This window comes from Salvelinus sp. IW2-2015, linkage group LG17 (genome assembly GCF_002910315.2).
Source record: "Salvelinus sp. IW2-2015 linkage group LG17, ASM291031v2, whole genome shotgun sequence".
Classification (NCBI taxonomy): Eukaryota; Metazoa; Chordata; class Actinopteri; order Salmoniformes; family Salmonidae; genus Salvelinus; species Salvelinus sp. IW2-2015.
This window is the reverse complement of record NC_036857.1, coordinates 10371738-10395523: the sequence shown is the minus strand read 5'-3', so window position 1 is coordinate 10395523 and position 23786 is coordinate 10371738. Positions and strand designations below refer to the sequence as shown.

General features: G+C 43.5%; 1 protein-coding gene across 5 annotated transcripts in view; it reads left to right on the top strand.

The window, feature by feature from the left end:
- Window positions 1-8421, top strand: part of LOC111976379 (SS18L1 subunit of BAF chromatin remodeling complex) — a 35465-nt gene extending 27044 nt beyond the window's left edge. For 3 of the 5 annotated variants that reach the window (XM_024005171.2, XM_024005172.2, XM_024005169.2), the window contains 5 exons: window positions 4458-4559; window positions 5159-5251; window positions 5486-5605; window positions 5792-5984; window positions 6142-8421. In XM_024005171.2, coding sequence (XP_023860939.1) covers window positions 4458-4559; window positions 5159-5251; window positions 5486-5605; window positions 5792-5984; window positions 6142-6235 — 602 coding nt within the window. In that variant the 3' untranslated portion in view covers window positions 6236-8421. The remainder of the gene's footprint in view (window positions 1-4457; window positions 4560-5158; window positions 5252-5485; window positions 5606-5791; window positions 5985-6141) is intronic. The other 2 variants (XM_024005173.2, XM_024005170.2) reach the window with 2 other exon arrangements.
- Window positions 8422-23786: the final 15365 nt, after the last annotated feature.

The following is a 23786-nucleotide window of genomic DNA, read 5'->3' as shown; positions in this document are numbered from 1 at the left end:
GACTGTATTGTTCTGACTCCGAGTTGGGTTACGTGACCAGCTCACAAGCCATCCTCTGATTGGTCAAAGGGTTGTTGCTAAGGCTCTTCTCTCGACTGTGCCTGGTGATATTGGGTATAGTATTGTCGAAAATCACGCTTGGAGATTGTCTTTCTAACACTGTCAGACTATAGTTCATCTCTGACAATGGATATTTATCAGTGGGAAATTTAATAAGATTTTTTTTTGCCATGGAAGATGCTTTCTTCTCTAGCTGTCGACTGCTGTGATAATGGTCCTTTTGCATTACGTCATAGGATCAATATGTTGTAGAATATTTATATTTTGCGAGACTGTGAGTTTCTATCTTGCAGATATAACGATATTTCCAGCAATACATTTGGCAACAGAAATACATATATTTTTTTGAGTTGGTAGTTTGTGATGTAAAAGGAAGGAATGGCATCTGTAGTTTTGCAGACCACCACACAACCATCCACACCACACCACACGACACCACCAACACCACCACCACACAACAACAAACCACCACCAACACAACAACACCACCACGCAAACCACCACCACCAAACACACCACCAACACCAACAAACCCCGACAAAGACCACCACAAACAACACCACCAAGACACCACCACAACAGCACACCACACACCACCAACAACACCACCACCACACAACACACACCACCCACAGACACACACCAAACCAACACCACCACAACACCACCAAGACCACACCAACAACACCACCACCAACACCAACCAACACCACAGACCACCAACAAACAACACCACCACCAACACCAACCACACACCACCAAGACCAACCACCACACAACAAACACCCAAACACCACACAACAACAACACCACCACCAACAGACCCCACCACCAACACCACCAAGAACCACGACACGCCAAACCACCAAGACCACCACCAACACACACACCACCAACAACAACCACCACCAACAACACACAACAACCACACACCACCAACAACCACCAACACCAACACCACCAACACCAACAACCACCACCAACACAACAACACCACACCACCAACACACCACCCACACCAAAACCCCACACAACACCAACAACACCACCACCAAACAACAACAACCAACACCACCACCAACAACAACACCACCACCACCAACAACACCAAGACCACACCACACCACCAACCACAAACCACCAAGACACCACCACCAAACAACACCCACCACAAACACCACAAGACCACCAAACCACCACCACAAACCCAACAACACACACCAACAAACACCACAACCACACCACACAACAACACCACCACCAACACCACACAACACAACAACACACCAAACCACCACCACAACACCACCACCAACACAAAACACCACCAAGACCACACCACACCACCACCAACAACACCACACCAACAACACCACCACCAACCACAACACACCAACATCAACAACAACACACAACGCAACAACAACAACACCACACAACAACCCACCACCAACACCACACCAACAACACCACCAAGACCACCACCACCAACAACACCAACACCACTGCTTTCTCTTGTGATTGACCCGCTGGAATTTCTGAAAACTTCCCTCTCTGTCATTGGTCTTTTCAGAAAGTCATATTTAATTTCATTCTCATAGGAATCTATAATTTTTCAGATCATGGTTTGGATATGGCTGAACATTCTGAATTAGAATGATTGGACTCAAATGCGAGCCAAAATCCTTCAGTTCTTTGATGCATTCTTCCAACACAAACACTTATCAATTCACATTTCAGATAGAGTAGGGAATAGCCATCCTTCGGAACAAAATAAATTAAAACCAGAATACATGGTTTCAAAAGAGACTTCAGTCTACTTTCCGCTCCTACACTATCATGTATTCAGTCTAATTCTACTTGAACTTCAGTCATTCAACCACAAAAAAGCTTCTCATGACATAATTAGCACCATATGATGCCACTTCTCTCTCCTCTCTCTCTCTCTCATACGCACAGACACAACTCATGCACATACTAATGCACGCAGCACGCATTGTGCATCTCTCACTCTCGTGCCTCTCGATCCTCCTCATCAAAAAAGCTGACTAGCAAGCCTAGCCTAACGGGACAGGGATATCATATAATAATTTTCATAAATCACAAGTCCAATACAGCAATGAAAGATAAACATCTTGTGAATCCACATCATTTCCGATTTTTTAAAATGTTTACAGCGAAAACAACAATATGTATTCTATTAGCTAACCACAATACAACACACACCGCATATTTCACCATGTTTCCACCGCATAGGTAGCTTTCACAAAACGACAAAATAGAGATAAAATTAGTCACTAACCAAGAAACAACTTCATCAGATGACAGTCTTATAACGTATACAATTCATTTATGTTTTGTTCGAAATGTGCATATTTGAGGTATAAATCATAGTTTTACATTGCAGCCACCATCAAAAATAGCACCAACCAGCCAAGAATAATTACAGAGAGCAACGTGAAATACATAAATACTCATCATAAACATTATGAAAAATACATGGTGTACAGCAAATGAAGATAAACATCTTGTGAATCCAGCAATATTTCCGATTTTTAAGTGTTTTTACAGCGAAAACACAATATAGAATTATATTAGCTTACCACAATAGCCAAACACACAAACGCATTTATTCACCGCAAAGGTAGCTTTCGCAAAAAACAGCAATAGATATCAATAATCACTAACCTTTGGACAACTCATCAGATGACAGTCTTATAACATCATGTTATACAATACATTTATGTTTTTTCGAAAATGTGCATATTTAGAGCTGCAAATCGTGGTTATACATTGTGAATACGTAGCAACATTTCCCCAGAATGTCCGGAATATTTTGGACACTCACCTAATCTGACCAAAGAACTCATCATAACTTTACATAAAAATACTTGTTGTATGGCAAATGAAAGATACACTGGTTCTTAATGCAACCCGCTGTGTTAGATTTTTAAAAATAACTTTACTACAACATACAAAAAGCATTATTGTGAGACAGCTCACATATTCTACCCCTGTTGGAGTGAACATATTCCAGAAATACGAAATAACATCATAAATTGTGTCTTACCTTTGCTGAGCTTCCATCAGAATGTTTGCAAGGAGTCCTATTCAGAAAAATTGTTGTTTGTTTTTAGAATGTCCATTTCTTCTGTCGAATTCGCGCCACAATGCTAGCCAAGGTTGCTAACATTCCCATCCTCTCTTGGCGCAAAGAACGGAAAACTCCAAAAGTCCCAATAAACGTTGAATAAACTGATAAAACTCGGTTGAAAAAACCTACTTTATGATGTTATTATCATATGTATCAAATAAAATCAGAGCCGGAGATATTCGCCGTGTATACCGAACGCTTTTCAGAAGACAATGTCGAGGTCCCTCGCACGCCGTCGAAGACAAAGAAAATACCGGACCTGTCACTCCAAAAGCTCTTGTTCGGCCTCAGATCAAGCTAGACACCCCATTCCACCTTCCACTGCCTGTTGACATCCAGTGGAAGGCGTATGAAGTGCATACAGATCGATAAATAAAAGCCAGTTGAATAGGCAGGCCCTGATACAGAGCCTCGTTTTCAGATTTTTAACTTCCTGTATGGAAGTTTGCTGCCAAATGAGTTCTGTTTTACTCACAGATATAATTCAAACAGTTTTAGAAACTTCAGAGTGTTTTCTATCCAATAGTAATAATAATATGCATATTGTATGAACTAGAACAGAGTACGAGGCCGTTTAAATTGGGCACGATTTTTTCCAAAGTGAAAACAGCGCCCCCCCTATTGACAAGATTAACCCCAGCCCTAAACCTAACTTCTAACCCTAAACCTACCACTTACTCTAATTGTAACCCTAACCGCTAATCTTAAAATAGCCTTTGTCTTCATGGGGATGTGGGAAATGTCCCCACAAGGAAGAATTGTCCCTGTTTTACCTTCCTTGTGGGACTTTGGGCGATTTAAGGTCCCCACAAACATAGAAGAACCAACACACACACACACACACACACACACACACACACACACACACACACACACACACACACACACACTTGTTTTACTATCCTTGTGGGGACCAAACAATTGAATCACAAATCCTATTTTACCTAACCCTTAACCCCTAACTCCTAAACCTAACTCCTAACCCTAATTCTAACCCCCAAGCCTAAAATAGTAATTTTCCTTCATGGAACCGGTGAAATGTCCCCACTTGTCTGAATTTTTCTTGTTTACTATTCTTGTGAGGAATTCTGGTCCCCAGAAGCATAGTAAAACCATACACGCAGACACTCCCCTCCAACTCTCCAACTGCCAAAGTGCCCTGGCCCAGCCTCCTTTAGTCACCAACAGAGGCCCATTGGTCGGACCAGCTGATTAACCAATCCTGGTGTCGCCTGTCTTGCAGGATGTGCACTGCAGTACATGGGACAAGACGAGTTCTACGGAGAGCAGTATGGACACACTCAGAGCTCCAGTGAGCCCATAAACCAGCAGTATTACCCTGATGGTAATCATTCAGAGCCTTGACCCTCACACACACAACCACTCCAAACACATACACACCTTTCAGACATCTCAATCACACACACACACATATACATGCCATCCCGTCTGTGTTATCCCACTGCCCTGTCTTCAAGTAATACTGCAGCGCTGAACTCAATATATCAATCCTCTGGCTTCTTSTCTTTTCTTTATCTTCATGTGGGAGTTTAATGGGAGTCTTTTGTACGGTCATAATATGGATGGATTATGATTGTTATGGCAAAGTGCAGAGGTTGGTCCCAGAACTGTTACCTCCCGGTGTGTCTCTGTTAATAGTGTTCCCCTTTGGTGTAACTAAACTTGCAGTTGGTACCAGAGATTTCGCAAAGCTCCAACTGATTGTAGGGTGTTTGTGTGTGCTTTGTTTAAATGTGAGTTCGTATTTGAGTGTCCTAGGCACGGCAAATGTCTGTTTGTGCCCTTGTCATCTTATGGGTTCACACCTATGTATGTATAAGCTTTATGAACTGTGAGAGGACCAAGCTCTCTACCATATGTGTGAGGACCCACATTGTTTATAATAGAGTGGTTTTGGCATGTGCTCATTCCTGCCCACTCCAGGTCATGGCGAGTACTCCTACCAACAGTCGTCCTACGCCGAACAGGGCTATGAGAGGCCATTTGACGAGTCCTCACAGCACTACTACGAAGGAGGTATGTTCCCAAACCACATCAGACTCATGCCTAATRAGCATAAAGGTTGTGATAGTATTGTAGCTGCTAGCTATCTGCCACACTAGGCCTAATCTCAGACACCCATAGGTAAAATATAGCAGATGCTTGATTACGATTTATGTTATGTGCATCTGTCCACGAGGAACTACAGTCCGCTTAATACAAGTCTGAAGTAAATCTTGAAGTAGTTACATCCCTACTTCTGACCCCCAGGCAACTCCCAGTACAGTCAGCAGCAAGCCCAGTACCAGCATGGCTCAGGTCAGCAGCAGCCCTTCAGCCAACAACAGTACCCCTCACAGCAGGGCTACAGCACACAGCAACAGGGCTATGGTAAGGAACACACACACAGGTGCGCACTTGCCTATGTTTTGCTATGGACATGTTGATGCAGATAGTTGGGATGGTTGGGAATTGAACATTAAATCAGTAAATTGGTATTTTGAGAAGATGATTGTTTTACTGTTACATCTGTCAGAGTGATTGAATACTTGGTTGATTGACTGATTTGGTCTCCAGGTCCAGGTCAGGGTGCGTTGTCCCAGTACTCCCAGTACCAGCAGGGTCAGGGCCAGCAGTATAGCTCCTACCGCTTCTCCCAGGCTGCCCCTGGGGCACAGACACAGAGGCCCTACGCTTACGAACAGGTACAGCTACAGCTACCCCCGACCCCACGTTTTGAGGAGGACGGTGCTGTCCAACCAAACATTGGGTAAATTGGGCAACTCACACCGCAAATTACCACAATGGCGATGCCCATGGGTTGCTTTTAATCATGTGAAAGTATTAATGAACAAAAGTATTCCCCATCTCATGCTGACCTGAAATGACTAAAGATGTCTTTTCTTTTCTACCTCCCACTCCCTTAGGGTCAATATGGAAACTACCAGCAATAAGGCACCACCTCCTGGGCAAACTGGTGGACAAGTTAGGCAAGGGAACAGTTCTGTGAATGCCCCTTAACAGTCATGTGTAAACCAGTCTCTGAGTAAATTAGTTAGATTAAGCTCTAAATCCTTTTAGTTTGCTGAGAGACAGATTAGAAGTCTAGAATGTCAGCTCCATTGTCCGCTTGTTCACTATTTTCTAGCTGAGTAGAGGTTAACTGGTTCAGGAGATCCTGTATTTAGCACCTCTCATCTCTGCTTTCTCTCCTCACCCTCTATAAGAGGCTTTGAATTAGGGGGGTATCTGGTAACAAATCGGGGCACCCTCAATAGTATTATTATATTAACATGGGCAATATATGTGTTTTAAACTCATGTGAAATTTTAAACCTGCCTCTAAATGTCTTCCTTCCTTGGTCTGTGACCTCTATCAGCCTCTACCTGGCTCCTCCTATCCTCCCTTTCTGTCTTTGTCTTTCACAGGGTGCACAATACAAGTGCTATCCTCTGTCTTTAAGAATAATTGTGCCAATTAGGTTGTTCACATTTACATAAGATTGATCTAATATAATACATTCAGCATCTATTATTCAGTGTAGAGAATAACTTAGAGTTGACTCTTGATAAGTGTACTTTGATTAAGGTTAAAATGGGGCTTGTCGGTGGTGTTCAACCTGATGTGTTCAGGCTGTGTTTTTTTTTAACTGTGAAGTTGTGTAGGTCAGTGTGTGGTGTGACCGACTGTTTTGTGTTACCACTCTCTCTGTGTAAGAAGAACCAATGCTTTAGTAAGGTAATAGACACAATAGCTGGTGAATTGACAAGTGTGCATCAACTACACTACATTGCCAAAAGTATGTGGGCACCTGCTCGTCAAACAGACTGCAAGATGGTGAAGCGTGATTCATCACTCCAGAGAACGCGTTTCCACTGCTCCAGAGTCCAATGGCGGTGAGCTTTATACCACTCCAGCCAACGCTTTGCATTGGGCATGTTGATCTTAGGCTTGTGTGCGGCTGCTCGACCATGGAAACCATTTTCATGAAGCTCCCAACGAACAGTTATTGTGCTGACTTTGCTTCCAGAGGCAGTTTGGAACTCAGTAGTGAGTGTTACAACTTCAGCGTCTAGCGTCTGGCGGTCCCGTTCTGTGAGCTTGTGTGGCCTACTACTTCGCGGCTGAGCCGTTGTTRCTCCTAGAYGTTTCCACTTCACAATAACAACACTTACAGTTGACCTGGGCAGCTCTAGCAGGGCAGAAATGTCACAAACTGACTTGCTAGAAAGGGGGCATCCTATGACGGTGCCACGTTGAAAGTCACTGAGCTCTTCAGTAAGGCCATTCTACTGCCAATGTTTGTGTATGGAGATTGCATGGCTGTGTGCTCGACTTTATACACCTGTCAGCAACAGGTGTGGCTAAAATAGCCGAATCCACTAATTTGATGGGGTCCACATACTTTTGTAACCATAGTGTATCAACAACCATCATAATCTCATCACATAATACAGTATGGAAAATCCATGTCCATGATCAACCCCTTTTGTTCATTGTTAAATTTGGTCTGATTGCCTTTCTATTTTTTAACTAAGTGTTTTTTAAATTAAGCTAAATCATTTAACTTTTATATGGTATATTGGAACTTTTTCCATCCTATATTTATTTATTTATTTCCAATAAATTGTATTTAATTATCAGATGTTTCAGTATTCATTATTCTGTTTCATTCTCTGTAATGCACTTTTATTTATCATAGTTTTATTCAAGTTGTTTCTAAGAAATGATTTCCAAACAGAAGAATGTGTTTGGCAATCGGTACAACACCTTTTCAATACGAGCAATACAGTCAGTCATTGGAGCAGAGTGAGATTATCAGTAGGCTTGTTATTAGACTTTCTGTGTGCTACCACACATTTTTGAGTCTATAGCCTATTAGGGGCTATTATTAGCCTTGTGTCTTGTTGAATACATAACCCAAAGTATTATTGTTGCCAATTGGGTTTGGATTTTGCTTCAACTGTCTTAGCCCATATGATTGGATTTTTCATTTTTAAAAATTACATTCTTACCAAATTGATGTAGTCATAGCCTATGTCTGTGAGTGCATATGACATAATGACATGTCTGGTTTCCAGCAACTAAAAAGTTTGCCATTTGTCTTGCTCAATTGACTATATTTGGCGTGATCATAGATCAAGTTCGGGGGTAAGTCCTTAGTGTTATAGAAGACAAATGTCAAATCAGTTTCTCACACAAACACATTGCCTTATATATTGACAAAGTACAATAAAGATATTTTCTAAAAAGATTTTGTGGTGGTTTTTATTTACCTCAAAAGATTTTATCATTTTTGAAAATCATGGTTTGCTTTGTTGTATAGGCCACCTGTCACGCTCTGACATTAGTGTAACGGTTTTCTTCCCGAGATGAAGGAGAGGACCAAAACGCAGCGCGGCTAGTGTTCAACATGTTTAATAACAAAGAGACGATAACGTGAACACTATACAAAATACAAAATAACAAACGTGAAAACCGAGACAGTCCTATCTGGTGCAGAACACAAAGACAGGAAACAACCACCCACAAACCCCAACACAAAACAAGCCACCTAAATATGATTCCCAATCAGAGACAACACAAAACACCTGCCTCTGATTGAGAACCATATTAGGCCAAACATAGAAACAGACAAACTAGACACACAACATAGAATGCCCACCCAGCTCACGTCCTGACCAACACTAAAACAAGTAAAACACACAAGAACTATGGTCAGAACGTGACATAGAGATCCTTTTTATGTCTCTATTTTGGTTTGGTTAGGGCGTGAGTTGGGGTGGGCATTCTATGTTTTGTGTTTCTATGATTTTCTATTTCTATGTTTTGGCTGGGTATGGTTCTCAATCAGGGACAGCTGTCTATCTTTGTCTCTGATTGGGAACCATACTTAGGTAGTTGACTTTGTTTAGGGCACATAGCCTTTGAGCTTCACGGTTTGGTTTTGTAGTGTTTATTGTTTTGTTTGGCGTCATTTTGAGTTAATAAAGAAAATGTACGCTCACTACGCTACACCTTGGTCCTCATCCTCCAACAGCCGTGACAGAACTTCCCACCACCAATGGACCAAGCAGCGTGGTAAGGAGGAGCAGCGTGGCCAGGGGTATGAGACAACCTGGGAGGAGGTAGAGAGGTGGTCGGTCGACCCAGGGAGAGTGCCAGAGCCCGCCTGGGATTCTATGGAGCAGTGCGAAGAGGGATACCGGAGGATGGAGTCGGCGAGACGAACACGGCTGGAGAGGCAGCCCTGCACACGGGGAGTGTGGCAGAGTCAGGTTGGAGACCTGAGCCAACTCCCCGTGCTTACCGTGGTGGGCGTCGTACTGGTCAGGCACCGTGTTATGCGGTGGAGCGCACACAAAGACAATTCACAAACCTTCTTTGTTATGTTTAGTGGTCTTGAGTATGAAAACTTCTAATAGCTGCACACATTTCTTATACGTTCAGGATGTGAAGCCATAAGCACCTCACTTGTATGTCCTAACTTCTTTGGTGGGAGCACAGGTGATGGGACAATATCTGGTAAGCCCCTTCATCGTGGCGATTGAGTGCTTCACTGTTAAAAAAACGAAAATAGTTTCATTTGAGTTACTGGCAGCCAGTCATTATTATAAAACAAAAATGAATTCGTTCATGGAAATGTTTTATAATTGGCGATTCTCCACTGTCTAAACACAGAGCTAGTGAGTTACCTTTGTGTCCAGCATGCGGTGTGTCTTCATGACCTTTTAGAACACTCCATATAGAAGCTGTGCATTGTTGTAAAAGTCCCGCCAGTTCGTGTGTTTTTCAGTTCACGGTAAAATGCAAGAACGACGAGTATACCCACTTGGGAATACGAGAATCGGTCCGGCAGTTCATTCACACATAGGACCTGAAAACACAGACAGACAGTGTAAGACTATGGTCTATTTAGCTGGAGGGCTCTGTAGAAAGCTTTAGACCTGGTAACCGAAATTCTACGGAGCTACTGCTTATTAACATTTGCCCAGAAGTAGTGTTTTAACCCCCACATGTCCCTGCTTAATGGTTTCTCAAGAACGGCTCAGTTTCCAACGACCAATGAAATGTCTCATATTGGAGATTGGTCGGTCTGGTGTTAACCAGGCTAATAAGAAGCTAATAGGCCTAACCCTTAAATTAAACTCCACGATTTTTGTCTTTACACTGATTCAGTGTTCTCTGAAAGCAGAGGAAAACAACCGCGCTTCGAAAGTAACTCTTCCTGTTAGGACCGTGCTCCTGCTACTTTAGTAGCAATCACAGTCGATTGAAAGGGCCCCGTCTTTGCTTGGAATTCAAGGCCAGGAGCTGGGAAACATCCTTCTGGTTGGGGTCCTGCCTTGGTTTTGGTACATACTGCACCTGTAGAGTTTTTTACCATCTCTGTAGAGTTGTTATATCATATAGATACTTGTCTGAGTTTGCTATTTAGGACTATCAAGTAGTATCTTTCTGCATGCCAGAAAATCATGGGAGACAAACCCGACCAGTTAACATTTTAAAAAATGTGAGACTGAAAAATTTAAATTATTAAGACCAGGTGATTGGCGCTACTGGTAAGCTGGGACACAAGGAGAGACCCGGCACCCCCTAAACAATCTCATTCCCCACAGGAAAACACTGAAGACTAATAGTCACTATTGTTATCTAGTGCCCTGCATTGTAGGTAGTAGTAGAAGTTTTTAAGTTTAGTACGGAAACACTATCCACTAATTTCAATGTGTGTACTGTGACACAAACCCGCAACCTGTCCTTAAGCCTCTGGGGTGCTGCATTCTAAAGAATTGTGGGGGTCTCTCACCATAGAAGCCGGGGTTGAGGAGGTGGAGTTCATCAGATTCTCTCTCATTCAGTGGAAAGCATCCCTACGACTTGAGCTCTGAATCTAAGGCTTAGATCGTGCCTCTTTCTTGCCAACGGAGGGGTCCGCTCCCATGCTTCTTCTCTTGGTTGAAGCGCTGTTTGTCACAGTGTCTGATCCTTTATCGAGAGAAAGCTGCTTCTTCACAGATTGCCTAATATATACAAGCGGAAACTGTTTGGTGTTATATAATTCACGAGTTTCAAACAAATTCAGGAAATCCAGAAAATGAAACGATATCAGGAGCACAGATACAACGTTACCCTCGATATGATCTGGAATGAAGCACATCCCTCTTATTTTGAGGTGTCAGATGTTTGCACTTTGGCTGCCAGGTACTCTCAACAGTGCTGCGTTTGAAAGACATGAAGTTGAATAACTGAGTAAGTGACTTACCCACTCAGTGCTCCACGTGGTTGTAGATCTGGTCCCCGCAGCATTTGGGTAGTAACTCTATGAGAATTGCTTCGCCCTAGTTGGTGGTACAGGTGACCCGTCACGGGCTACATGGATAGGCTCGGAAAGTCATCCCTGCTTGCTCTCTTAATGGAAAATCATGTTTGTTTACTGAGTATTCCTGATTAGTCCAGACAGAGAAGATCGTTTGGAAAAGGACTATAGTCCCCCATTTATGTCCAGGCACAGCTGTGTTTGGGGCCTTCAAAAGGAAGAGTGCTCCCTCCTTGATTGCTGTGTCTGTGTATACATAGGACGTGGGAGCTATGAAGGCTGACAAGCTGTAACGATTCCTGGCTGGCCACCAAATGTTGGTCCTTGGTTTTGGGAGAGGGGTGGGGGGGAATGAGAGTGGGACCAGGGGGGACTGGAGAGTGGAGGGGTGGAAGTGGGGTCTAGAAATCACAAGGTCCCAGAGGAGGTGGCCTCTGGTCTATACAGGCTGATTTCTTGAACGCCTGTGTAAAGACATAACCTATATGACATATATTAATTCATCCACAACACTTCAATGGTAATTATAATAAAAAAGAAACACACACTGTAACACAAACTAGACAGCAAACATCTTCCAAAACAACTACAATATTTAGAATACAATGTACTGCAATGATGGCAGGACATGCTAATTTTGGATAAACAGGAATCACTGCATTAGTTTAGACCTACATGTCTCCCAAATGTAAACCCAACTCATACATTACCATCAACTACACTCATTTCACCCATGAGCAAAAATCTCCTAAAATGGTCTCCTTCTGAAAGAAGTGCTCTGGCCGGGAAAAAGAATCAACAGTAAATCCTCCTTAAGAGAGGCTGGTCAGCATGTTGTGCCTTAATATTTAGCGAGCTGAAAACACATTTACCCATGGTAAATAGTTAAGTATTAAGCAAAATAAATCATCAGTTTATAGACGCAAGTGTCAGGGTTGATATAGGTCATGAAGTTACATTTCGCCATACTGTCCTTCCTTTCCAGTTAATGCAGGAATGAATTTACGACGAAAAGCATAGCTAATGTCAGCTACTACAAAAACTACCGGGAACTAAACACAAGTAATAATCATTAACGTTGACGTCAATTACTTTAAAACCAAAAAGAACTAGTGCAAGTAATTAAACTAACAACGTTAACTTGTGCCTAAAAACCTTGTCTCCCCATTGTTGAATATCTTAGTTAATCTTTGCTTGCCCTAGCTAAGATTGTAGAAATGACTGACAGCCATCAATAATTTTTAGCTTTCACCGTCTTTGGCGCCCTTGACTCTATTTTATTTGCCAGTTCATTTTGTCAATTATTGAATAGGGCGCCAAAGACGCGAGGCTAAATAATGACGGTGTCAGTCATTTAAAGGTTGCAACCATTTACACCTCATATTGTACACTTTTCTGGGCAAATGAAAGCACCTCAATCTAGTTGGAGGCAGTTTGTGCAGTGAAACGCAGTCGTGGGTGGAACAGGAGTAGGGTTCCTCAAGCACACTGGGCACAGGAGGGTGCGTTCTGAGCCCCTCTGCTGTACTGGTCCCGGTAGTTCACCCACGGACTTGCCGTTTCCTGCACGGGCCTGGCCAACTCAATCATAATGTTTGCGACAGACACTACAGTGGTAGGCTTGATTCCTACAACGACGAGTTACGTTGCCTACAGGGAAAAGGTGAGGCCTCCTACGGAGTGGTGGTGCAGGAAATACTCACAGTCAACGTCAACAAAAACAAGTGAGATGATTGTGAACTTCAGGAAACAAGCAGAGGGAGCACCCACTCCTATCCCACATCGAGAGAGAGACGGTGAACAGTAGTGTGAGTGGTGGAAAGTTAATGTTCCTCGGTGACACATCACTGGACACAAAACTGAATGGTCCACCCCACACAGACAGTTCGGTGAAGAAGGCGCACAGCGCCCTCCGCTCAGCGAGGTCTGAGAAATTTGGCCTTGTCAACAAAAGCACTCAAACTTCTTAAATCGATGCACATCCGGAGACATCCTGCCGGTGACTGTAATCAGCACCGCCTGTACGGCAACTGCTATGCCCGCCACAAACCTACCCTAGAGCTCTCCAGAGGCGGTAGCTGCAGGTCTGCCAACGCATTCACAGGGGGCAAGACTACCTGCCCTTCACAGGACCCTACAGCCACCCGATGGTCACAGGAAGAGCCATAAAGATCATTAAGGACACAACCACCCCGAGCCAACTGGCCCTGTTTCACTCACATTGATGCTTCTGCTTTGGGGCTCCGCATATCAATCCAGCAAAGGCGAGGGTCTCCAGTACAGGTGCTATTAAAAGCAGGGAAACCGATGGAGACCTGAAAAAACACCAGCTTCTGATCTCAATGGCCATAGACTGTTAAACAGCCACCAACTAAGACATGTAGTGGCCTGCTGTCCCAAAATATTGACTAACTCCAGCCCACTTTAATGAAATGGGAAATGACTGAGAAAATGGTAATGTAAAAATGTATTCACTAGCCACTTTAAACAATTGCCACTTATATAATGTTTACAAATACCTACATTAGCTCATCTCATAAATGTAAATGTATATACCTGTACTCTATATCTCTACTGCATCTTGCCATCTTTATGTAAAACATGTACCACTTAGCCACTTTAAATACTTGCCACTTTTATGTTTACAATATCCTACATTATCATCTCATAATGTTATTACTGTACTCTATACCAATCTACTGCATCTGCCTATGGCCGTCTGTAACCATCACTCATTCATATATCTTTATGTACATATTCTTTATCCCCTTTACACTTGTGTGTATAAGGTAGTAGCTTGTGGAAGATTGTTAGTGTTAGTTTTATTACTTGTGGTTATTAACTGCACTTGTCTGGAACGTAAGAAGCAACAAGCAATTTCGCTACACTCCGCAATTAACATCTGCTAACCATCGGAGTGTATGATGTGTGTGAAACAAATACAATTGTGAATTTGATGTTCAAGTTTTTCAACTATGGCCCGTTTCGTGCAGTTATTAACTGTCTAAAAGTCAAAGTTTCCATAGTTAAAATTAGCATGCTAACTGGTTTTTGCCAACTTTCCAAAATAGAATAAGATCCGTGTAGCTAGCTATAGGAACGGTAGAAGGGTAATAAACAAATGAAACATTTAACCTTTTAATACTGCGGTTGTTATGATCCCATGCCTGGATGGATATGTGCCAATCAATTCCCATTTCGGAATTGGAAGAGCCATGCTTCCTAACAAAGACGTAATTAATTTGCTCAGAATTTTACATAATTATGAACATACATTGAAGGTTGTGCATATGTAACAGCAGTATTTAAGGCTTATGGATGCAACATCCGTTAGATAAAAATACGGAACGGTTCTGTAATTTTCCCTGAACAAAACGTTTTGATTTCGAAAATTATAGTCCGATTTGACCATATTAAAGACCTAAGGCTCGTATTCTGTGGTGTTATTATATATAATTAATGTCTATGATTTGATGCGCAGTGAACCTGAGCGGTGGTACTGCAAGCAGGCTTGGTCAGCAAGTTCATTCAAACAAGCAACTTTCCTGGCGTTTGCCCAGCAAGCTCTTCGCAATGCTTCAAGCATTGGCGCGTTTATGAACCTTCAAAGCTATCAACTCCGAGATTAGGATGACAATACTAAAGTACCTATTTGGAACATCCAATAGTCAAGGTATATGAAATAAAAATGGTTGGGAGATATAAGTCCTATAATAACTACAACGTAAAACGTCTTAACGTGGAACTCATGTTAAAAGGAACCACCAGCTTTCATATGTTCCCATGTTCTGAGCAAGGGAAACTTTTTAAACGTTAGCTTTTTTACCGTGGCAACGATATGCACTTTTACTTTTTCTTCTCCAACACTTGTTTTTGCATTATTTAAACCACATTGAACATGTTTCATTATTTATTTAAAGACTAAATTGATTTTATTGAAATGTGTTATATTTAAGTTAATAATAAAAGTGTTCATTGTTTCATTCAGTATTGTTGTAAACGTCAATTATACAATAAATATATATAAAAATAATTGGTTTGCTCGATTAGACTTCGGTTTAATCAGTTCGGACCAATTGTTTTTGGTCCCTCCCAATAATCGGTTTTATAGGCGTTGAAAAAATTCATAATCGGGTCACCTCTAGTCTGGGGGTGCTTTGATGGTGGTAAAGTGGGGTATCTTCCAGAGTAAAAGGGATCCTGAGAGGAAAGGCCTATCACTCCATTTTGCAACGCCATGCATACCTGTGGACGGCCTTAATTGGAGCCAAATTTCCTCCTAACAACAGGAAATGACCGCAAAAGCACAGCTGCAAACTTATGCAAGACTATTTAGGGAAGATATATATCCTTTATATACAGTAAGCCAGTCAAAAGTTTGATTTATATAATACACCAACCGGTGAATGTTTTAGAACACCTACTCATTGTCAAAGGGTTTATAAATCGGAGATCATCACTATAATAACACATATGAATTCATGTACTATAACACAAATCAGTGTTAAACAAAATCAAATATATCTTAAGATAAGACCTCTTCAAATAGCCAACCCTTGCCTTGACAGCTTTGTCACACTCTTGGCAAATGTCTCTCAACCAGCTTTCATGAGGTATTCCCTGGAAATGCATTTCATAGTGTAACAGGTGTGCCCTTAAAAAATGTATTTGTGGAATTCTTTCCTTGAATGCGTTTGAGCCATAAAGTTGTTGTGACAAAGGTAAGGGGGTGTATACAGAAGATATCCCTAATTTGGTAAAAAGACCAAGGTCCATTGTTATGTGTCAAGACAACAGCTCATTAATAAGCAAAGAGAAACAGTCCATCATTTACTTTTGTAGCTGGCTTCCTTTCCTCTTTACCATAGCGTTGTGTCCACTAGCCTGATATGCGGGGTTGTTTTCGTACTTGCATACCATGTCCACATTTACAAGGATTTCCAAACGCGCCAACTACTTCATGAAAATCTGGAGGTATTAATGGGCACACAAAAATGTTTATTCTTCCTATATGTAACCAAAAAAATGATTCTCCAATCAACTTAAAGCATAGATTACTTTTGATATGGAAAATACAAAATATGGACTTCTGTATAGTATGTCTGTATGGTCAAAAACTTTTACACCGGCCGCTCCCGCACGTCTTAGCAAATGGACCTAACCCTCCCGAAGGCCAACTATCCTGCCTTTATACTAATACACATTTAACACAGTACAATGAATGGGGCAGAGGGGGGAGGCAAAAACTGAGTTACACACTGAGAAATGCTAGATATTAAGTCAAAGGTCAACCGAGTAAATTATACCCATTATACAATTGAAGAGTACGCTTACCTAATATTTCTATCATATACACTATCGTTTAATATAATTAGTTACACAAATGCTACTACAGTGGAGCTCGAGTATGACTCAGTCTTTTTATACACCATCATATTTGTTCCCAAGGATCGTTTACATCGTAACACCTTATCAATTCACATAAGTGGCAAGTCAATCAGGTCAAATTCAAGAACATTGAAAATGTTTCTTCAAAAGTAAAATCGCAAAACCAATAAAAGCGCTAATGATGAAAACTGGCCTCATGGAGGACCGCCACAAAGGAATGGGATTATGTGACACCCGATAGAGATTCAACTTCGTCGCTGTGAGATATAGTTCATGTTGGAATTAGGTTATCGACCCTTAGTACCCTTGGAAATTTCAAAGACCAGTACCAGGTATACATGCTTCACAGAGTTCAAGTAAGAGACACAATCTCCAACATACTTGTCCTTCATGGTCGACATTGGCTGCAAAGAAACCACTACTAAGGACACCACTAGAAGAAGAGACTTGCTTGGGCAGTAGAAAGATTGAGCATTGGACATTTGAAGAGCCAATTGGAAATATTGTCACTTGGATCTAGCAGTCACGACTTGGGAGATTTCTGGTTCTAACCGCCATGTCGTGTTTAATTGTACACAGTAGGATTGGTATTTCTAACGATGACGTCGATTGAGTATTTCCCACCGTAAGCACGGAGGAGGTGTTTATGGTACGGGGGTGCTTTGGTGGTGTACTACTGATCTGTCATTATTATTTAGAATGGTCGATTAGGCAACTACCTAAACCAGCAGGGCTTAACATCCCATAACAATCTGCAGCTGATACGCACTTCACCTTCTTGGTGGTTGGGCTTAGTGTGACTATGCATTTGTTTTTCAAACAAGGACAATGACCCAACTAACACCTCAAGGGGCTCAGTTTTAACCAAGAAGGTAAGATATGTTGCGTGCTTTCATTCATCATGACCTGGCCGTATTCCCACACAATCCTCACAACCCAACCAAATTGAGTTGGTTTTGGAATGACGTTCGGACCGCAGTAGTTTGAAGGAAAGTCATCCCATAATGCTCAGTCATTTATGTGAGAATCTCCTTCAAGACCGTTGAAATAAGCATTCCTAGGGTAGCAGTTCTTTGGTTGAGAGATTTCCTATAAGAGTATTGTTGCAATTATGCTGTCATCAATGTGTCATAAAGAGTGGGTGCATATTCTAAAACGATTACTAAATATAAATTTCATTTTATTGTGATATTTTGTTATAACACTTTTTTGGTTACTTACATTGTGTTATTTCATAGTTATTTCTAACATATGGTAGAATAATTATTTGTTAAATTTAATATCTGTACTAGTTGCTTAATATAACATTTCTTAACTATTAGTTCATAAATTTTGGTGGAGTTACACTATAGTTAAATTTCTTTGTTTGATATTTTATTCAGGTATTTTTTTGTGTTCCTATTTAATAACAATGAAATTGATTCAAGTTATCACAGTTGTTTATATTCTTAATGACATGTCAGTTCTTTATTATTTTGTTGTATGATATATTTACTTTCTTTAGGTTGGTTCTCTTCTTTTGTGAATGGTGAGTTTTCTCTAGATAATGACTACATCACATGACGGTAGAGGGGCCTCTCTACGCCACTGACCAGGTGGCCATTATCATCTCTGGTGGTGGTGTAGACCATCCTGGAGACTTTCTGAGAGCGAAGGTAATTTGGAGCGCAGTCACGGCAAGGACAAGATCTCTTTACTTTCTCTGGACCAAATGGATGGTGGTCCTGAAGGTCTACTTAGGCGGTTTGCGAATACACTCCATGCGTCCTCCGGCACAACAGACGTATAGCAACTGGACAATCCTGAAATAAAGTAGTAAATGAGTATATATACATATACTGTACATATAACGACCTGATGTTTTATCCGATCATTTTTTGTTTAGATAAAGGTCTTGTCTTTAATTTTTTCCACCAAATAACAGTCTTTAAATAGAGTATCACTGTAAGTTTGAGATAATGGTTGGGTCAGTTTGCCGGTATGGAGGTATGGCTTGTTATGCAAATGTTATATGTTCTTCTTCAAGCCTCGAAAGCCTCTCGGCTAACCAGCCAAAAAGTAGGGGACATTGTGCACTTCTGCGGTGGAGCTGTAGTGCCTGGCTGAGGGAGCACCTGTCCAGACCCCCCCACGCTCACATCTACCTCCATCTCACGGGAAATGGTATCCATTTTGAGACATGGTTCTTGCGGATTGGCCACTTGCATAGACAGACCATATTAAGTACAATGAATGTTACCCATATTGTATATTTACTGGTCGAAATTCCATTGGTGCTTTGGGGCTGTGTTTTAGAGTCTCGTATTCATGGGTGCTACTTGCGTTCTTCGTTCATGTTGGCACCTACGTACCAACACTACAAAATGCTATTCCAGAATTTGTGCCGCCAACCAGTAGCGAAGTAGTAAATACACTTCAGGACGCACATACGCAAATGTAGCATAAGTTGTCACTTTTCAGAAAAGTATTCACACTTTGACTGTTGTGGTCCACATATATATTTGTTGTGTTACAGCCTGGAAGTTTCTGGGGAAATATTGTATTGATCCAATCGGTTGGGTTCTGCGTTTCCCATTCCCATGTACTACATACACATAGGTAAACTCTGGGCCTATAATATGACTAAAGTGAAAACATGTATATTTATTATAAATATTTTGCAAATGATATATTAATGATATAACTAACTATAAACTTATTCTCATTTAACACCAAGAGATATATTGCAAGATCAGTCCCATCCTGATGTATAATACCTGTCCTGTGATCATTTATGAAATAATTGGTATAGACATTCGTCTTGTGGTATGTCGCAAGCTAAAACACTAGCACGAGTCTTTCATGGTAAGTCTCTGATAGAGCTTTGCCACACTAGAGTATTGTAAAATATTTGTACAATTGTTTTAAAAAGGTCTTTTTATTATTCCACAGATCTGTCAAGTCTCGCTGTTCGCTCTCGAATAATTGCTAACAGCCATTTTTCAAGGGAGTCTTAGGGTATGTGAATTTTCAGCCGATTTAAGTCACAGATACTGTAAACAGACCACACCCAGGAATAATTTTCAATGTCATCTTGGTAAGCGACTGTATCACAGAGGTAGTTACTAATTTGGCTTTTTCGAGGGTTTTTTATGCGTTTATTTATGGTCTGGCGGTGTAAAGAGTATGAAGGTATTGATCTCGCCACACGTAAATATGTGGTGTCGATTCGTGTAACGATCATCATCACAGGAATAGATGCCGTGAGTGAAGATGATAAGGGTCCGAGACCGAAATGCAATGACGATAGGAATAGTTGAATAGACTATGAGATTTTTGGTATGAGATCGAGAATTCCGATTATACACCTCACAGAAGAGAGATTCTTATATCATTTGTAATATGACAATACAATTGGTTTGCTTTTGACAATATGATCAATACAAGAGGAACGCCATCGAGAAGACCTTCTAGAGCACCTCTATGTAACTTGAGGTCACATTAACGAGGTATGTATCCTTACTGCACCGGAAGAGTGAAGGAGAGAGCAACGAAACACGGAGCAGAGCACGTGAGCCAGGTAAACTAGTGTTCAACATGTTTTGAGATAACACGAAAAAGCGAAGTACACAGCGTATACCAAGTGTGAGTGAGTACTAACATAACAGCACACCTAGGCAAGACACCACCTACAAACGTAAAACAAAATGCCGGATATGAGAACCACTATCAATCTAGCTTTGACTAAGATGAGCTACATCATGCAAGTACAGCAGGAAGCTCCAACCACCTATAGCAACAATCACACGTACAATCTGAGATAATCGACACTAATCTACAGGGACAACGTAAAACACCTCAGTCCTTCATGAGATATATGCAGATCCATAGATAAGCGACATACAACTAATGGAAGAAATGGACCCAAACACACTCCAAACGATCCACAACACAACGATCCACTAGCCACCACCCTTAACAGACATCCAATACGTCAACCGAACCACACCAAGTAAAACAACAGTGATCAGGAACCGTAGACACCCAAAGACTCCACTCGCGCTGCAGCAGACGTTATGCACTGAGCGAAGTACTCGTTGATCACTAGCCTACCCTACAAGTCTTTGAGTGTGGAGTTGAGGGTCTGGGTGGGGCGACGTGAGGTCACGAGTCTGGGTGGTGGCTGTCGAGCGCTATTGGTGCTTCACGTTGTGTTTCCCTGATCCGGCTTATCTACCAATATAGTCAATCTAAATTTACGTATTTGCCTGTATTCGCGCGCTGCCACAATGACCACGGTCTTCCTCATTCTACAGAAGGCCACAGCGCGGTAATCCATTTACAGTGGGCCATCTCACGCTGGAGGTGAACATACTTAGGGTAGAGGTGCCAGCACCGTGAGAATTTAGAGGTGTAGCAGCACGCCGAGGTGATAAGCTTACGGTCGAGTCACCAGTGGTTATATGATTGTTCAGAGTGGCGTAGCTCCTGACTGAGGTTACACTTGGTCATGGCTACTAGACTTGATAAGGACATAGACAGTGGTCTACCCGGACTGTAGACCTGAACGGCAGCTTCCGGACTGAAGGACGGCAGCCTCCGGACTGAGGGCGACAGCTCCGGAACGAAGGTTATGCTCGGCAGTCTCCGCGACTTGAAAGACCAGTACCGGACTTGGCAGAATGATCGCAGACTAGCGACTGAATGGAGCAGGCCAGACAGCCATCTGAGGGGACAGACGTCCGGACTGCTCGAGCGTGAATGTACGAGGACCTGCTCGGGACGTCGCAGTAGACGTTGGGCCTGGGCTGCTCATGGCTCGCTGACGGCTCAGGCTGCTCATGGCTCGCTGAACGGATTCTGGCTGCTCATGGCTTTCAGCTGACGGCTCTGGCTGGCTCAATGGGCTACGACTGACAAGCGTGTCGGCAGAGTTCTGTGCTGACTCTGACGGCTCTTGCGACAGGAGTTTCCTGGCTGACTGGCCGTCGTAGGCTAGAATCGCCTGGCTGAACTGCAGGCTTCTCGGCAGATTTCTGCGTGATGACCTGCGCGCGCCCTCTGGCAGAAGTTCCTGCGATGAAACTGGCGAGCTGTTGCTGAACAGATCCATGTCCTGTTGGCTTGCGCTCTTAGGTCCTGTCTTTGGTTGCTGGCCTGGCTATTTCACTGGTCTGGTTTGGCGCGTCTGGCAGATCTACTGTCCTTGGTTGCGCTCTTGGCATCCTGCCTCGGTCTGTGCAGCTCTGGCAGATCCTCGACTGTCGAATGGTCTATACGCGGCTCCTGATCTGACGAACTGTGACGTCTGACGGCTTCTGGCGACAGACGGGCCGGTCTCTTACATGACTCGGGACAGTTACGATGATGGGCTTCAGCAGGCGCTGTAGGTCAGACGGATGAGCTATCCAGATGGGCGCTGTGCGACGGAGTCACGTCAGATGGCAGCTGGTATGTTATGCGGATTGCAGCTTCAGATCTCGCACTGGGCAGACGATGGCTCAGATGGCGATCGGGTAAGCACGGATTGCCGAGGAGTCGGCGCTGGCAGACGGATGGCTCCGGAGCATGGGCGCTTCGCGCACCAGACACGTTCTTACCACAGACTATCTCGGCTCGATAGAGGACGTCCAATCGTTAGTCTGGTGTTGCGAGTGTGCCGGAACTTCTGGTAGCACCGCCACGGGCTAAGACGACCGCCATTCACTTTCAGGCTAGTGCCCGGGAGCACGGGCAGACAGGGCTAATCTCTGCATCATCATCTCCCGATCAAGCGCACTATTACCGCTTGCTGACGTGCGTCGCTTCCCGCACACTCGCGTCGAGTATAGGTTCTGTTCAACCCGGAGTTGACACGCACCTCAGGGCAAGTGCGGGGAGAATCGCGAACAGCCTCGACGTACAAGGGCTCTGGGACGACAGAGACGCGCTTCGGTTGTCCCTGGTGCCGACCGCGTACTGGTGGTACTGGGCTGGAGACACCACACCATAGGCCTAAGTGCGTGGAGAGTTGAACAGGCTTCCTCGGAGAGCAGAGCATCTGTTGATACTTTGCACTCAGCGCATGTGCGTGATTTCGTCATGGCGAACCGTGTGGTTACTGAGAATTATGGGGACAGGTTGAAAGGCATGCAGACGAGAGATGGATCACCCGGTGGACTCTATCCTCAGGCAGGACGAGTACTGGCTCACCTACCCGTAGATCATGGCACCGAAGGCTCACGTGATGTCCATGCAAGAGCCCCAGGTATGATTTATAGCAAGAAGCCTCCAAGTAATACCCATGGCCCCAACGGCTTCCAGGGATGAACCATGCGAAGAAGCTTACTGAGGTGCGGTAACATTTAGGCCACGACTGCCCTCCAACGAAGGCCTCCAAGGTCCGGAAGGCTCCTACACACGACGGTCCCAGTCCACGCAGCCTACCAACGACGTCACTCCAGTCCGTGAAGCTTCCAGCAACCGACGAGTCTCCAGTCGGAGCCTCCAGCAACGACGTGCCCCAGTTCCGACGCCTCCAGACAAACGAGGGTCCCAGCCGGACCTCCAAGCAAGGAGGCAACCAGTCAACCTCAGTCACCGTGCCAGTTCCATCCCGCACAGTGGCCCAACCGCAAGGCGCTGCCCAGTCCGGGCCCGCAACGGGAGGTCCAGTCCCGCGGGCCCCAGCAACGAGTTGGTTCCCGTCCGGCAACGATCCAATTCCGGGCCCGCAACGAGGCCTCAGTGCCGCAAACGGCTCCATGTCGGCCGCAACATGAGGTCCAGTCCGGGAGCCCGACACGAGGTGCCCAGTCCGGGGCCCGCAACGAAGGTGCCCAGTCCCGGGCCCGCAACGAGGGGTGCCAGTCCGGGGCCCGCAACGAGCGTGTGCCCAGTCCGGCCCGC